This window comes from Penicillium griseofulvum (genome assembly GCF_001561935.1).
Source record: "Penicillium griseofulvum strain PG3 chromosome Unknown contig_80, whole genome shotgun sequence".
In the NCBI taxonomy this organism is placed as follows: domain Eukaryota; kingdom Fungi; phylum Ascomycota; class Eurotiomycetes; order Eurotiales; family Aspergillaceae; genus Penicillium; species Penicillium griseofulvum.
This window is the reverse complement of record NW_024467471.1, coordinates 3,786,584-3,803,561: the sequence shown is the minus strand read 5'-3', so window position 1 is coordinate 3,803,561 and position 16,978 is coordinate 3,786,584. Positions and strand designations below refer to the sequence as shown.

General features: G+C 46.9%; 6 protein-coding genes across 6 annotated transcripts; 3 read left to right on the top strand and 3 right to left on the bottom strand.

Moving 5' to 3' along the window:
• Positions 1 to 146: 146 nt before the first annotated feature.
• Positions 147 to 1,638, bottom strand: PGRI_023680 (glycoside hydrolase family 76 protein; the record flags this gene model as incomplete). The annotated part of the gene is made up of 3 exons (XM_040790081.1): positions 147 to 716; positions 771 to 1,474; positions 1,530 to 1,638. The coding sequence occupies 3 exons, from the start codon at positions 1,636 to 1,638 to the stop codon at positions 147 to 149; spliced, it is 1,383 nt and encodes a 460-aa protein (XP_040647034.1).
• A 1,694-nt stretch (positions 1,639 to 3,332) lies between these two features.
• Positions 3,333 to 6,107, top strand: PGRI_023670 (putative glycosyl hydrolase; the record flags this gene model as incomplete). Its single annotated transcript, XM_040790080.1, has 2 exons — positions 3,333 to 4,616; positions 4,674 to 6,107. The coding sequence occupies 2 exons, from the start codon at positions 3,333 to 3,335 to the stop codon at positions 6,105 to 6,107; spliced, it is 2,718 nt and encodes a 905-aa protein (XP_040647033.1).
• Positions 6,108 to 6,583: 476 nt separating this feature from the next.
• On the bottom strand, positions 6,584 to 7,765 carry PGRI_023660 (uncharacterized protein; the record flags this gene model as incomplete). The annotated part of the gene is made up of 1 exon (XM_040790079.1): positions 6,584 to 7,765. One exon carries the CDS (start codon positions 7,763 to 7,765, stop codon positions 6,584 to 6,586), a length of 1,182 nt encoding a protein of 393 aa, XP_040647032.1.
• Positions 7,766 to 8,454: 689 nt separating this feature from the next.
• PGRI_023650 (Six-hairpin glycosidase) lies at positions 8,455 to 11,715 on the top strand (the record flags this gene model as incomplete). Its single annotated transcript, XM_040790078.1, has 6 exons — positions 8,455 to 8,860; positions 9,064 to 9,520; positions 10,197 to 10,234; positions 10,313 to 10,560; positions 10,616 to 11,065; positions 11,140 to 11,715. 6 exons carry the CDS (start codon positions 8,455 to 8,457, stop codon positions 11,713 to 11,715), a joined length of 2,175 nt encoding a protein of 724 aa, XP_040647031.1.
• A 1,081-nt stretch (positions 11,716 to 12,796) lies between these two features.
• On the bottom strand, positions 12,797 to 14,496 carry PGRI_023640 (Amino acid/polyamine transporter I; the record flags this gene model as incomplete). Its single annotated transcript, XM_040790077.1, has 2 exons — positions 12,797 to 12,822; positions 12,894 to 14,496. 2 exons carry the CDS (start codon positions 14,494 to 14,496, stop codon positions 12,797 to 12,799), a joined length of 1,629 nt encoding a protein of 542 aa, XP_040647030.1.
• Positions 14,497 to 14,859: 363 nt separating this feature from the next.
• Positions 14,860 to 16,384, top strand: PGRI_023630 (Pyridoxal phosphate-dependent transferase, major region, subdomain 1; the record flags this gene model as incomplete). The annotated part of the gene is made up of 3 exons (XM_040790076.1): positions 14,860 to 14,911; positions 14,964 to 15,068; positions 15,123 to 16,384. The coding sequence occupies 3 exons, from the start codon at positions 14,860 to 14,862 to the stop codon at positions 16,382 to 16,384; spliced, it is 1,419 nt and encodes a 472-aa protein (XP_040647029.1).
• Positions 16,385 to 16,978: the final 594 nt, after the last annotated feature.

Sequence of the window (16,978 nt, the reverse complement as noted above, 5' to 3'; positions counted from 1 at the left end):
TGTCAGATTGAAACAAGTATTCACAAAACGCCACTAACCACGTCGTACAGGAGTTAATGTAAGAGAGCTTGAGATTAGCAAAATATACGTCGATGGCAGAATAAGACACATATGGAAAACGCCAAAAGAAATAAAAGAAATAAAGCTTAATCCCAAATCAGCCATCCAGTCGAACCGCCGATGCCAATCATAACCAGGAAAGTCAAAATGCCTGCGCCGGCCTTGTCGGCTGTAGTTATGTCGTAGTCAAGACCAGGCGGAATCGCTTTTTCGGGCTTGGTACCCGCATTAGGGTTTCCTTTGCTCGTTCCACCATCATCATTGGTGACTGGGGCTGCAACGCGAGTGATCAGATTCGCTTGAATGACTTCAAGAGCAGCCATCTGCTGACCAAAGTCTTTCGTCTTGTCCCATTTTTGCTCTGTCCACTTGAGACCACATACATTCTCATTGATACCACCAGTACATGTCTTGGCAGCTGCCTGTGCAGATGCCCTTAGACGTTTTATGATTGTGTCATATGTGAAAGGGGCCATCTGAGCAGTTTGAGCCATCCAGCGAGAAAGATATCCCTTGAAAGACCGTTGGTCGACCATGCAAGTATTGACCGTCTCGCAGGCTCGCTCGTACATCACGTTGGGTGGATCGTGAGAGAAGAAAACTCCGGAAGAATCAACGATCCTCTGGGTGCGCTCCTTCCACTTTGGATCTTCGGTCTGTTTAAATCGTTAGATATTGTTTCAACTACCGGAAGATAAGAGTTCACTCACCAGATTATACATGTTAGCTGCGCCAAGCAAGTATACCCCGGCATTGTAAGTCCATTCAATCTGGTTGATTGGCTTGCACTCAGTGAGATCACTAGCCCCATCTAAGAAGCGATACTCGGGGGTCATGAATCCGACTTCGGCAGTCCAGTCCCATGCTTTTTCAGCCCAATCTTGGTACGTTTGATTGTTTGTGTACTTTGCCAGGCGAGACGCTAGATTGAAGAATCCCCCAGTGGAGATGGTGTTCTTATAATTGTAGCCATTGTTCCACGTGAAAATTTGCCAGCGCAAGCCACCACCACACGAAGAGGTGTCCCACCGCGGAGCTTGGGTATTGAACACAGCTTGAGCCATTTCAAGCCATTGTGGTTGGTCAGCTGGTGGGTTTGGGAAGTTTCGCTCTGCCGCGGTCATAGCAGCGAAGGCCCAAAATACTTGGTCGTCATTTCCTTCGGTTTTACTCTGGTTGGCTGGCATGAATGCTTTGTTCTCACCAGCCTGCCAGAGCATGGCTTGTATCGTGACGTCGTTCCAAGTATCATCGCCCGTGTAGAACCAGTAGTCAATGAGGGAGTTGAACATTGCACCGGCCTCCCACCAGTAGTAAGGATCCGGCAAATTACCCGGAGTGTCACCGACATTCATACCAGTGTAGTAACTCATCATGTTGGTGGCGATATTTCTGGCTGCTTTTTTGATAGAATCTTTAATTGTGAATTAGTCGTTGTGTATAGACAGGTAGAGAAGTAAAACACTTACCTCCATCGTCAAGATCTAGCTCTACCGCTTGCACAGTTGAGGTGCCCAGTAGAGCTGCAGCCAGCAAACCCATCCATGAAGGCTGTAATGCATGATTGAAAACGCGCATCGCGACTGATATATCGATTGAGTGATAGCAAATTGGAACAACAGCTGCTTAAAAGCTTGGTTCAAAGAGGAACAGCTAAGCTTGAATCCTGCAAGGACCAAGGACGCTATCAAAAGTCGGTAGTCACTTTCCCCCGAGAATTAGTGCAGTGATCGAAACAAGACTCGTGTGTATTGGTTATTGAGACAACCATGGGTTTCAAGATGAACAGTGCAGCTTCTTCCCGCTCGTTGGAGTGACGAAGATACAGAAGGACGAAAAAAAAGCCACCAGCCAACGTCACACCCCTCAAGACACATAAGTAAGAGAGGGGGATACGCGTGTGGATTGAACGGCCACATTCCAACCGCCTAGGAGCACTGGCATGGTAACAAGGCATTATCTCCCAGATCATTGGCACCTCCTGTAGGGGAAATCGTCCTAGGGTGCCTTTGACGACTGCATTAAGCATCAAATCCACAATTCCATTGTGGTTCGATTGAAGAGTGGATGGGAGGAAGACGGGAGTGCAACGCGCTGCATCTTATTTCCATGGTTCTCGCGTCGGGGCTCCACGATAAGGGATCGCTGTCGCATTCCAGAGTAGCTGTCAAACAGATCGATTTGATCGGCCGAAGAAGCTGACGAATCACCGAGACTCATGGTTGGTTAGAGGAGACAGTGGATAAAGGGCGTAGACAGGGCAGTCTAGGGCCGAAAACGAACGCGACGCAAACGGTAGGGGCCCACGTCCTGTCTCTTGTCCTTACACGCGTGGAGTAAAGTACAATCAGATTGTTACCTTTCTCTTGTCTGGTAGACTACCGTCTCGCCGTAAAACAACCGGTACCCTTATTGCAGGAGTTGTGCAACGTAGGGGCTAAGAGTCAACGAATTCTCGGCATACCGCAGGGGGAACCCCTGAGGGAGGTTATTTCTGTTTCGAGAGTATTTTTTTCAGCTCAGTCCCCAGCTACTCATTCTTTTAAGAAAATACAATCATGCGACTCTCCTAGCTTTGCAAGGAGGTTTATTTGCTGAATGAGATGAAAACCGCTGGAGCCTTGGGGCCTTGGGGCCTTGGGGCCTTGAAGCCTTGAAGCCTTGAAGCCTTGATGCCTTGATACCTGAACGCTCCCCTGAGGCTTGTTAATCAGGCAAAATAGTCGCAAATCATCGTTGACACGGAGCTTACCGTCCACATTACTACGGAGTATTTATTCCAGTAATAGCATTCTGTTTTATTCCAGACACTGGATTTGATATTAACAAGAGATCTGCGCGGCAGGATGTAGCCCCCACAAATTCCAAGAGGGCTAAGAATCAACGATCCGGGTAAGGCCAGAATAGGAATATGCCCTGTCCGTCATCTATCATCGGGGCAGAAATGAATTCCGATCATTTCCGCAGCCCGACTAGCCAGGCTTCCCAACAACTCTGTTGGGAAATTCCCCTGGTGATCCTATGCAGAACCGGGAAAGACTGCAGGTTTCCCGGAATCCCCGTATGAGCTAGTCCTAGCCCAGAAAGTCGTCGGAGAAGATAATCCAAACAAAAGAACCTTTATCCCACGGTCGTATGAATCTTCAATCGCGTGACATAGTGTTACTTCGCCCTGAACGCCACTGGGTTTTATGTTTTAAATGAACAAGCCGTCACATACATCTTACGAGCTCAGCATCACTTTTGGTGTCTGAAGAACCAGAACAACCGAAATGGTCATGTTCAAGAACATGAGTAAACTTTGCATAGCACTGGCTTTTAGTGCCAGTGCTTGTGCAGCGGCAGCAGACCCCAAACCACTTGTCGCCTCTGCCGGTGACATTGCTGCTATCCCGGGATGGTACCTCCAATCAACGACCAAAGTATCAGAAAAGATGGATGTGCTCTCTACACCGGGGAAAGACGTTTCATCATGGCACCGGGTTGGTGCTCGTAGCACTGTCATGGCGGGGCTTCTTGAGAACGGGGTATACAACGAGACAGACTTGTTCTATTCAGACAACATGGAAGCTATTGCTGATCCCTCCACATTCGAAGCACCCTGGCTTTACCGAGAAGAGTTTACGTTGAACCCATCCGCCGGCCAGCACTTCACCCTTAAGACACACGGCATCACATTCAAGGCAGACATCTATCTGAATGGAGTGCTCATTGCATCGAGCGACCAGCAACAAGGCTCCTATGGGGGCCATCAGTACGATTTGACCAAACATATTAAGGAAGGAGCCAATTGTCTACTCATTCGTGCGTTCCCAACCAACTATCTTCGCGATCTTGCTATGGGATTCGTGGACTGGAATCCCTACCCAGCCGACAATGGCACTGGTGTTTGGCGAGATGTGGAGATTTCTCAGACTGGAGCGGTCTCAATGTCGCCGTTCCGCGTCCTCACCGATTTTACCCAGCCCAACTCCAAGCCGGTTAAGGTCACCTTCCGAACTGATTTGACCAACCACGAATCAACTGGTCAGCAAGTAATGGTCAAGGGTACTGTCAAAGGGCCAAACGGCTCTGAAGCTGTGCAAATTAGCGAGACCTTTGGCTTAAAGTCAAATGAGAAGAAAACGGTGTCCATAACTGCGACAATTGCGAACCCTGATATTTGGTGGCCTGCCCTCTGGGGTCAGCAGCCTTTATACACAGTACAGGCTGACGCCATAATCCAAAAACCCAAGCAGTTGGTGTCGGATAGTTCAATTAGCCAACAATTTGGAATTCGTCATGTATCATCGAAATTGAACAAGTTTAACGATACCGAATTCTCTGTCAATGGTGAGCCCTTCCAGGTCATCGGAGGTGGCTACGGGCCGGATATCTTTATGCGATTTGACCTTGACAGGGTCCAGAAGATTTTCGCTTACATGTTGGATATGGGACTCAATACTGTGCGTTTAGAGGGGAAGCAGGAGCACCCGGAGTTTTATGACCTCGCGGATAAAATGGGAATGATGGTCCTGGCGGGATGGGAGTGTTGTGATAAATGGGAAGGGTGGGACGTAAGTCTTTCCAAGACTCTACTTGAGGCAACAGACAACTGACAAAAGAAATTCTAGTACAATGACGAGGCCAACGGCGAAAAATGGGGGAAATCAGACTACCCCGTTGCTAAGGCATCAATGCTGCATGAGGCAGAGATGATGCAAAGCCACGCTTCGATGCTTGGATTTTTGGTTGGCTCAGACTTCTGGCCAAATGACCAGGCGACCCAGATTTATCTCGATGCCCTCAAAGTTATGGACTGGCCCAATCCAATCATTGCATCAGCCAGCAAGCGCGGTTACCCCGATGCTCTTGGGCCATCCGGAATGAAGATGGACGGACCGTACGATTGGGTGCCCCCGAATTATTGGTACAATGACAAGGAGGGAGCGGCATTCGGCTTTGGCTCTGAATTGGGCGCCGGGGTTGGAACCCCAGAGATGGCCAGCATGAAAAAGTTCATGTCTGATGATGATCTGGAAGCACTCTGGAAAGAACCAGATGCGGACCAATATCATATGTCCCGCTATGACTCGCAATTCTACGACCGCTCGCTCTACAACAAGGCTCTCTTTGCCCGATACGGAAAGCCATCTAGCCTGGAAGACTACGTTATCAAAAGCCAGATGGCAGATTATGAGGCCACCCGATCTCAGTTTGAAGGATACGCCACGCAACAGAATGCCACTCGACCTGCCACAGGACTTATCTATTGGATGCTCAACAGTGCCTGGCCAAATCTGCACTGGCAGTTGTTTGATTACTATCTCAACCCCATCGGAGCCTACTTCGGCACCAAGGTTGGTGCGCGTGAGGAACACGTGGCTTATGATTATCAGAACGAGAAAATTTGGTTGATCAACCACTCACTTGAAAAGACTGGAAATCGGCAGATCAAGGTCGATTTCATTGATTCAAATGGCAAGGAACTATCCGCGACCATAGTGGAGAGCAACACAACGCCCCATTCCTCAAAGATGGTGGCTTCGCTTGCGGGAGTTAAACAGCTCAAAGATATTGGCTTCCTCCGTCTCACACTCAGTAACCCTGAATCCAAAGCTGTCCTTAGCCGCAATGTTTACTGGCTCTCTCCTACTACAGATGTCTTGGACTGGTCCAAGTCTGATTGGTTCACCACGCCAGTTACCAAATTTGCCAAATACACCAAACTGCAGACCCTGCAACCGGCTACTGTGAAGGCTTCACTACAAAACATGCCAATGCAGACCCTGGAGTTGAAATCTCCAACAGAGGAAGGGTTGACTCATGCCGAGGTCCTGCTCGAAAATCAATCTACAGGACCGGCAGTTTTCATTCGTCTGAATGCTATCAATACAGCCAACAACGCGGAGATTGCGCCGGTTTATTGGTCTGACAACTATGTTACTCTTTGGCCGAAAGAACAGCTGCGGTTGACTGTTGCATTCAAAGGAGATATCAAGGATACTGTGATTGAAGTCACAGGAAGGAATGTGGAGAAAGTGACCCTCAAGGCACAGGACGTTTGAGGAAATCAACGGTTCCATGTAGCCCAGGGGATGATGCGCAGTTATATGAAGAGTCAGCAGCTTGCTTGTACATGAAGAAGCTTTTAGCTTGCTACATAATGAATGGCCTTTTGATATCACAAAAACAATGTTCACTGTATAAAGTGGTAACTGCTTATTGCTCGGTTGGTATAATTGGGCTTGACTTCATGCACCAAGAACATAATGCCGTTAATTGTATTTTGGCTTGGGCGTCCACCAAATACCCACAACTACGAACAAGTACACACAAAAGGGGCATCGGCTTTCAAAACTCCTCCTATACAGTGCCGTTATAATGTAAATAGAGTATAGGCATTCGATATGACAAAAGAAAAAGCGGAGACATGTATTCATCGGAGCCTCCGAGGTAGTATTTCCAAGATAAAGAGTCAAAATCAATATTATAATGCGCCTCGAATGTAAAGTGTACAAAAATCCAATAAAGGTAACCTGACCTATCTTGAGCGAGGACTTTCAATCTTTGTCTGTAATAAATCCAACAAATGTGACATCTTTGACCCAGTATACTCGATCCCAAGGACAGTAGGGGGTTTGATATCTTCAGAGTAAAATACATTTAGACGCTGGCCCTTCGAAGTGCACAGTGAAGGCGTCTTTGGAATGTCCGGAAAGGTTAGGAGACCCTTAGCAGGTGTACTAGCCCAGAGATAATATAGCGAGATACTTTCCAAAGCCAGAAATCCCTGACTCAGTTCCTTGAGAAATGGAGTCCAATCACTCCCTGGTGCTAAGGAAACATGGTATAATGTGAGTGAAGCCAACTTTGGGCGGATATTCACGAGTAATTTGTGGAGATCGGGTCCCCGCATAGATGTTCTGAACAAGGCGAGTTCGCGCAGTTGAGAAAAACTGGCACTTTCAGCCAGCTCATGCATAAATTCGGATGCCAAGTCGTGCGAGCCGAGATTTAAAAGGAGGGTTTGAAGATTTGGAGCGCTAAGAACCAGCTCAAGCAGGAAGCCGAAGTTGTCCAATGTAAGATATTGTTCTAAAGAGAGTTTTTGTAAATTGCCCCACACCATCTTGAATTCCGGTTGACGATAGAGGAGTTTTGGAAGACGACGCATGTCCATGATCAAGGTGCGCGAGTATTTGTTCGCGTATATAAGATGGAACGACGAAACCGGCAGACGAGCATCGACGACCAGCGCAAAGAAGACGGCAACAGCGTCTGTGATAGTGACATGGCTCATATCTGGATGACCTTCTGGGTATCGGCAAAAAATAAAGAATGAGCGACAATTAGTCAAGTTGTGGATCAAATTATCACGCAGAGACCGAATCGCCTCGAGTTCTAGAGGAGCGGAGATAGGACCCCATGGATGACGGTCCCAAACCAAGCCGCGACCGACACCATTTTGAAGCATGAAGGCTAGCCCATTCACATAAGGACATAGTGCGGTATTCTGCGACAGAGCATTGATACGGCGCAGACTATCCCCGGAGAGGTCAGTTTTGATGGATGAAAAGAACCGCTGCGCAAAGTGATGAAATGTTTTCCTCTGAAGATCGCGACAGGTTAAACGTAGTGCTACTAAGCCATCTGCATCGAGGAAATCTGCGATCAACTCAACCAGCTCAACTGGGAGGGGAGGGAGATAAGCGCCTGTTCTCATTGTGTATGTACACCTGGGCAGAGAGTAGGATGACGAAAGGTGGAGAAGTGGAGAAAAGCTTCCCCGGACTTTTGAAATCTCCAAAGGAGTCAGTCAGCCCTGGAGGTGGCCATATATTACCCCTCACTTGGACTTAGGTTTCTCAGGGATAACCATTTTCGCAATAGTCAAATGCAGAGAGGGGTACAGGGTCGTACGATGGAAGTCTTACTCATGAGAGACTCGACTGTCACGAGGAAACATGCCAAGGGACAGTGCAAACTGTTCTAATTCGTATGACCCCATGCACATCATTCTTGTGCTTATCATCAAATAAAGGTTTGCCGGGGGTTTCCTGGAGCTAATTCTCGATAAGCTCATTCTCGTTAGCTTTCGAGGAGCTGGGATACCAGTCTGCCTAATAGTCAGTTTATGCTCGCTTTGGCACTACTGGCAGAGCCAACTATGGACCATCTTGAAAAGAGTGGATGGGAGGCAGCATGCTCGAGGCCTGAAAAAAAAAATTGTGTAATAACAAGCGGCCTCCTTCTGACAGATTTTGGTGTTGTGTAGAGATCAAACGGATCCCCCAAGAGCCAAGGGCGACAAGCGCGGTGTACAAGCGAAAGAAACCCATCACGTTCCACAACTTACTCTCAACACATTCACGATATCCATTTCAGCATCGAATACTCCCGAGGTCGTCTCAAATGGCTGACATGTCGCCCGATGACACAGATTTTGGCGACTTTGTGAGCAATGAAGATGAGGAGCTTGATCTTGAAGAGCTTGTTGAGCCTTGGCATAAGTACGATATAAAGGAAACGCCGAACGTCTTTTATCCCGTTTATCTCGGTGAAGTGCTTAACGACAGATATCTGGTCGAGCATAAACTTGGCTTTGGCGGTGGTTCTACTGTCTGGATGGCTCGTGACCTTTATGAAAAGAGGGACGTAGCCCTTAGAGTGATGTCTTTAGGAGACTGGGGAGAAAACGAATACCATGTGCAGGACGAAATCCTGAAGAACGTGGAGGATACCTCTCACCTAATGACGTATCTAGGGACCTTTCTTCTTCCTGGGGATAAACATAGGGTGCTAGTGTTCCCTGTGATGGGTCCGTGCATTTACCCTATGAGTTAAAAAAAAATCCCTATGGCTAGTCGTATGTCTGCTGCTCGACAATCGCTAGAAGCCTTGGGAAATTTACATAAAGCAGGAATTGTTCACCGTGGTTAGTAAGCCTACTCCTTTCCCCCGTTTCTGTTGACTATACTCATTTTATGTTCAGTATCATATTCTAATGAATATTTTTAATAGATCTAAACGAGAGAAACTGCATGTGGGGGATGACCCCTCTCCATGATCTTAACAGGAGCGCAAAATATGAGGCACTCGGTCGGCCACTGAAGCAAACCATACCATTTGTCGACCTCTGGAAGAAGGGGGAGCTTGTTTCGCCAGTTATTGTCCCCGAGGATCTGCGCACAGAGGAATTCTTTCTCGGTGACTTTGGTTTAGCGAAAAAACTTAGCGATAGCGCGACTCAACGAGGCTACCCACCTTCGCAATATTGCTCCCCGGAACGTCTCCATGGGAAAGATCCAAGTTTTGCCTGTGTTATGTGGAGTTACATGGTTGTATTTTCTGTGATCTACCTTGGATTTGTGCCTTTCCCTACCTATCTTAAAGAGGGAGTAATAAGTGCTTTTGTTAGGTGTTTGGGTCCATTGCCTGAAGAATGGAAGGGCCTTTGCACGGATGGGCTTGATTCCTGGTATGATCAATCTACAATGCCTAACCCGAATCAAGACCTTGCTTCGACAATTGCATACTTTCGCCCCGATGCTGACCCGATCGAACGACAACATGTGACCTCTATCATGTGCAAAGTGTTTCAATATTGTCCAGAGAAACGTCTGACTGCAGCACAGCTTTTACAGGACCCATCTTTCAGAGCCATCATGGAGAAATATGGTTGCTGATCCTCCATCCTATTGTTTCCTCCTTCTGTTCCTTATGAAGTAGTACTGTTCTTTATTGCTAGTGCTAGTGCTAGACCAATGTGTCAAGATCGCACAAGTCGCTTGAATCTGTAATGGAAACCTATATCGGACTATTCTTTTGCTCGACCGCGATATTTCGATCATCAAAAGCTTGTAAAAGCTTGGCACTTTGTCTCCACTGGTTTTATACTCCACAATGAAACTGTTGACGACGCTAGCGCCGAGGATTACGCATGCCCGTCTATATTTAAAATGCCGAATGAGATTCTCTATTTGCAAGAAAATATTTTTTCCTCCTGCCTGTCCAACAGATCAGTCCATGTCTATTCTCTGACATCTTTCATTGGTGAAATTTGTGTTGTTTCACATACATCAGCTTGATAAGATGCACTTGGCTGGGGATTGGTCCCTCTTCAGAGTCACTGTCACTGCGTTACTACTTTCTAGCGTAGCACGCGCAATCGACTTTGATATTAGCAATGAAGGTACGCGTCGGAGATGAGGTTCTCGTTCCATGTCAATCACGAAGGGTAATCAGAACTTAACCGTTGGTTTTATCACAGATTCGATCAAAGATGCCGCGAGTACCTCAACTTACGCTATGATGAGATATTATTACGGCAACGAGACAGGCCAAATTCCTGGCGCCTTTCCAGACAAATGGTGGGAAGGAGCTACACTATTTCTTGCACTGTTAGAGTACTGGCACTTCACTGGGGACACAACATACAACGAGGAGTTAAGTGTCGGATTACAATGGCAATCGGGCACAGATGGCGATTACATGCCAAGCAACTACAGTTCTTACCTGGTGAGCGCCATCAGAGTCTCATAAGGAACCATGTCTTATACCGATTATCTACCAGGGAAATGACGACCAAATGTTCTGGGGCCTGGCAGCTATGACGGCCGCTGAGTTCTCATTCCCGGACCGCTCAACTGGATTTTCCTGGCTCTCTTTGGCCCAGGGTGTCTTCAATACTCAGATCAAAAGATGGGATACATCCTCGTGTGGTGGAGGCTTGCGGTGGCAAATATGGCCCTACCAGTCTGGGTATGGAATGAAAAATGCCATTTCCAACGGGGGGTTATTTCAGCTATCTGCGCGTCTAGCCCGCTACACTGGAGATGAAATCTATCTTCAGTGGGCTAGCAAGATCTGGGATTGGTCTGTCTCGTCACCTTTGCTTAGCAACACAACGTGGAATGTTGCCGATTCCACTGATGTGGCTAATGATTGTGCGACCCAGGGAAATTCCCAATGGACATATAACTATGGCACTTACCTGGTGGGAGCAGCGTATATGTACAATTATGTGAGCAATACCCTTTTTAAGATCTTCTTTCTTTGTTGTGCCAAAGTATTTAAACTGACCCCTCGTGTCTACAGACAAATGGGACCAACCAGTCCCAATGGCTAACGGCAGTAGATGGTCTATTAAACGCTACATTTGCCAATTTTTTCCTCACCGATGGGGTTATTGAGGACTACTACTGCGAGCCTACAGAAACCTGTAATAATAACGAGATCCTCTTCAAAGGGCTGACATCCACCTGGTTAGCATTGACTGCTCTACTTGTTCCGTCCACATTTGAAAGAATTGTCGCGAAGCTCCAAACTTCGGGCAAGGCAGCAGCCGCATCTTGCACTGGTAACAACAATGGCACTTGTGGTGTTCAGTGGTATAAGTCTACATGGGATGGCTGGATGGGAATGGAAGAGCAGATCAGCGCAACAAAGGTCTTCACCGCAAATTTGATCAATTTCAACAAGACTGCTCCGGTGACCTCGACCACTGGAGGAAACAGTTCGAGCAATCCAACAGCAGGTGAAGATGACACTGATGCTTCTAGTCAAAAGACGACTAAAATCACCACTGGTGATAAGGCAGGCGCTGCAATCGTGACCGCAATTTTTGTGGCTGTCTGGGTTGGACTCATGAGTTTCATGATGTTTGGCAGTTGATTTCGCTAGAATGTGTGTCGTCCTTTTTGACTTGGCTATTGTTCATTAGTACGTCTGGAGTTTAGATTATCTGGTGCAGAGCGACTACATCAACATATCATCTTGCATTTGGAATGTGATAAGTAAATAGATAAACCGTACACAATATCCACGTTGTTAGATTCTGGATGATGGATTGAGCTAAAAGTATTGTTTTCATACCTATAAAAATAGTCGGCCGTATAAGTGGCCTTGCGATTTATTTTCAGTGATCTTTTCAGTGGTCTTCTTAGAGGAGGTTGACAAAACTAATTGGCCATTACATTGAGTAGCTTATAAGCTTATACAATCTAGAACCATTTTCGCTTTACAACATACATCAGTATCTCTACCTGTCAAAGGGGAGAAAAACAAGTTCACGTACCAAGGCAAGGATTCTAATCGGCCGATCTCTTCTTTGATAGATCAGAAATCGATGTCCTCTTTTGATAGGAATTGAAGGGGATCATTTACGGTGAATTGGGCTGACTACATGTATTATAGGATGCTGACCTATGAATCAGGCCGAAAAGGCGAAGGAGAGGCCGCGAGAATATACCGAGTTTATAGGGGAGCTTGGCGCTACGTTCGGCAAGGTATGTACCGCGTTCTTATCCTCTTAAGCAAGTTACTAATCAAATTTAGAGAGCTTTCGAGCTCAGCCGTCGCTCGGCTTCGCCCCGGGCCCGTCAAGCCCCATCCGGGAGCGAACCCCGCCCCGCAGAGTCGAAGAGCCCCGTCCTGCCCCGTCCTGCCCATCCCAAGCCCAGCCGGCAATTAAAGCTTTGTGGGAATAGCTTTATTTTGCAAAATATAGAGATTTTATGGTAGGAATCATATTAACGCCCAGATTTAGACAAATCTGAGGTTTTGTATAGTAGGAATAGCCTTATTTTGCCTACCAATTTTAAATAAGGTTACAAGAGTATTGTCTTTATACCTACAAGAATAGTCGGCCGTATAAGCGGCCTTATGGTATCATTTCAGTGGTCTCTTGAATATTCTTCTCCGATAGAGAAGGTTAATAAAACTGATTAGCCTTTTTACCGAGTAGCTTACAAGCTCACGCAATCCAGAACCATATTCGCTCTATAAAATATACGTCAGTATCTCTAATAGTCTGTCAAAGGAGGGGAAAACAAGACAAGACGTTGACGTACCAAGAAAGTTGCGAGGCTTAGGCTCTTCCCACAAGGATTCTAGCCGGTCGATCTCTTCTTTGCCAGACCAGAAATCCATGTCCTCTACCTTGACAAACTTCGTTCTTTTCAGGAACTTGTAGCCTAGGAAAAGACAAGCAAAGATGGGAATGTCAATGTAAGGCGGGATGAAGGTCTTGGCACTGAAATGACCAGGAAAGAAAGCATCAAAGCCATTGAAGAATGCCACAGTCAAGGAGAACACTATCGCAAAGCAGGCTAGGAAGGGCTGGAAAGGTGACTTGAATGGAAGGGTCGACCGTGGGATACCATGGTATTTCAGTCCTTGATAGAAACGAACATAGGTCGCAGAAATTGACGACCACACGATCAATGTGCTCACAGAGCTTAGGTTGCTAATCCAGAAAAAGACTTCAGCCGAGCTTGATGCGACATTGAGGTACACAAGTAAGCTCAAAGCAGCAGTGACAGCAACACAGGCATATGGGACTCCAAACTTTTCAAATCGGAGCAGGCGAGGCGCTTTTCCGTCCAATGCCGTGGAATACAGAATTCTAGTTGAGGCATAAAAGAAAGAATTGCCAGCTGAAAACGCTGATGTGAGAACAACGGCATTGATGATAGATGGTAGCACCTGAATACCACCATTCTCGATTGCAATAACAAAAGGGCTTGCTCCCACGCCTGCCGCGCCTGCATCAATGGCGTTGAGTAACCTATTATCTTTAGATGAGACACATAGGCCGACAAGGAACACACTGCCAACGTAAAATATGGCAATTCTCCAGAACACTCTCTTGACTGCTTTTGGAATATTTTTGCGCGGATTCTCAGATTCTCCAGCTGCGACGACGACAATTTCTGAGCCACCATAGCTAAAGGTGGCTTGGATGAAAACTTTCCAAAAAGCTAGAAAGCGGCCTAAGGATCCGTCTTCCAAATAAGTATTCATTGGACCTGGATTCTCCCAGTAGCGGAATCCTATGCGGTCATGTGTCGGAGCTCCACCAAGTGTGATGATGAACATGAGCAACATCAACCCCACAATGGTTAAAAGCTTGATAGAACCAAGCACAAACTCGATTTCACCATAGGCTCGAACAGGAAGGCAGTTGAGGGCGAAAATACTCACGTAGAGTAAAGTAATCCACACGGCAGAGGAAATGTTATTGGGCCAGTAGTCGATTACAAGAGCAGCTGCACTTATTTCAATCGGAACACCTATGGCAAATTGATACCAATAGTTCCAACCCAGCGTGAATCCCAGAGCCTCATCAACAAATCGAGATGCATATACGGGAACAGCGCCAGGTAATGGAAGCCAGGTCGCCATTTCACCCATGCTGTTGATCACCGCGTACAGATTAAATCCAGTGATGAGATACGCAAGGACCATCGATAATGGTCCAGCCACCGAAAGGATCTGACCTGTACCCACGAAGAGACCAGTTCCAATAGCACCAGATAGAGCAAGGAATTGAACATGGCGTGACTTGAGCCGGCGCTGCAGGGTGCCTACTTCTGTCGGTATCCTGACCCCCTTGTCGAGTTCGGGGTGCTCATGATGCTTTGCATCGTCGGCTTTTTTATTGTCTGCTCGCATGTCTTATGCGTGGATTCGACTCTGTACCGTCAGGCTTAAAGATGGATGCTGCGGGCTGTTTGACTGAAAGTGGCGACCGCATAGTAAAATAAGGGATCCTTCCGGGCTAATACATATTTTGTATGGAATGCACGGGCCCGTGGGGTTAGATAGTCAACCTAAAGATCGACATGCGGAGTAATAGCCGGGAGCACATGGAGGATGCAGGGTTAGCATGGGAATTACTGAATAAGGAAGTGATCATGTCGGCAAATATTGGTTGGGCCAATATTATCCCATCTCATCAATCGTTGATCGGCGGGCCTATCGTATCACAGGGATATCGGAGGTCCGAGCCTTATGTTGTATTCCTCTGTAGCATCCATGTCCGAGAAGGGAAAGCGGGGATTTGCGGGGAGTGGAGAGGAAGGGGGATGTCAGTCGTTTTGGATAAGTTTTGGAACTGTCACTTCTTAAATCTGCAACAGATAACGCACTTGGAAACATGTCACCTCAATATGAGCCAACACCATTTGGACATGAAATGCGTCGGCACTTTTCCTTTGCTCCTGGTTATCGAAACCTGAATCATGGTACGAGCACCGATTTTTTCAGTACCTAGTTCACCTGATCAACACATACATTAGGATCATTTGGAGCATCACCTATCGCTATTCGAAACAAAGCAGATGAGCTCCGCGACGAGTGCGAGGAAACTCCATGTCCCTTCATCAAATATCGTTTCCCCGAGCTGTTGGACGAATCCCGGGCTGCCATGAGTAACTTCCTTGGTGTACCAGAGTCGACCATTGTCTTTGTTCCGAACGCTACCACTGGAGTCAATACAGTTATACGAAACATCGTATGGAGCAATGATGGGAAAGATGAGATTCTTCAGTTGGATATTATATATGGAGCATGTGGTAAAACGACCAGTTATATCTGTGAAGCCAGTGGAGACAAGGTTCGCACGCGGGAAATTAATTTAATACACCCAGTGGACGACTCTGAGATGATTTCTGCATTTCGACAAGCGATTAAAGCCTCGCGCATGGAAGGTTATCGCCCGCGCATTGCTATATTCGACACAATTTCGTCCAACCCGGGTCTTCGGCTTCCATTTGAGGAACTCACAGCTCTTTGCCGTTCAGAGGGCGTACTGAGTCTGATTGATGCTGCCCACGGAATTGGACAAATCGATCTCAATTTATCCTCGCTTGACCCGGACTTCTTGATCAGTAACTGCCACAAGTGGCTGTTTACTCCTCGCTCGTGTGCTGTGTTTTACGTCCCCGAACGCAATCAAGCCATGATGCGGAGCACCCTACCAACAAGCCACGGGTTCATTACTCGGTCGTCTGGGAAAGGGTCTTCCCTCAGTCCCAAGGAGCCTGTGAGAGAAAAGACAGAATTCGTCTCCAATTTCGAGTTCGTTGGAACAGCAGACAACTTTTCTTTCTTAACAGTGCCTGAAGCTATCCGGTGGAGACAGAGCGTATGCGGCAGTGAGATCAAGATTCGGGAGTACTGCATTCAACTTGCGTACCAAGGTGGACAGAGGGTTGCAGATATTCTTGGGACCGTGATCCTGGACAATGCTGCCCATACTTCAACCGACTGCTTTATGGTTAACATCTTGCTTCCTATCAAGAAACCCACTTGGGGAGACGGGAGTCTGGTTAAAAGTCAAGATCATCCAGATATGACTGTGACTGAATGGATGCAGCAGACCATGATCAAGTCATACAAAACATTCATGCCAGTGTTCCCTTTTCAGGGGTCATGGTGGGTTCGGCTGAGTGCACAGATCTATCTTGAGATCAGTGACTTTGACTGGGCTGGCTGGGCGCTGAAAGACCTCTGTAAGAAGCTACAGGAGGAAGATGAATCTGATCATCAAATAGTATAATAGCTATGCCAAGCAAATAAAGTGTTGCAACAAATCACTGACAATAGACTTTCCGACTACAATACAAAAAGGGTCATATTCATAACCGATATTATTATCTCGGTTCAACGAAAGGAAAGAAAGCTAACAAGGAATCAATAGCCCGAGCATAGTGGGTCCCGATCCCGACGGCTTCGGCACGAGGAACACGCCAAACCGGTTTCACATGGCAAGTCGGGATCGGTCTGGAGGCAATATATCATGTAAAGATGGTGCCAATGATTAATTTCAACCTGAAAATAACAACATCTTTGAAGAGTTTTTCGTCGCCTGAAACAAAACTGATAACGGCTATGATCGGTTGTCCTCGGGGGACCACTCTATAGCAGGTGGCAGCCACACCTCCGATTGTAGCCGAGAACGACCTAAATTTTAACTGGTCAATGACTTGCATGTGTCGCGGCAATTTGACTTGATAGTGGATCTTTAAAGCATTTAAAGCCACAGCGGAAAAGTATGGATCTTCCAAAAGTAATTTTTTGCCCTAGTACAGCTCGCTTTGCTACAATCAGGGCCCATTTTACTATGGATTGCGGATTAGGCCGAAGACCCAGA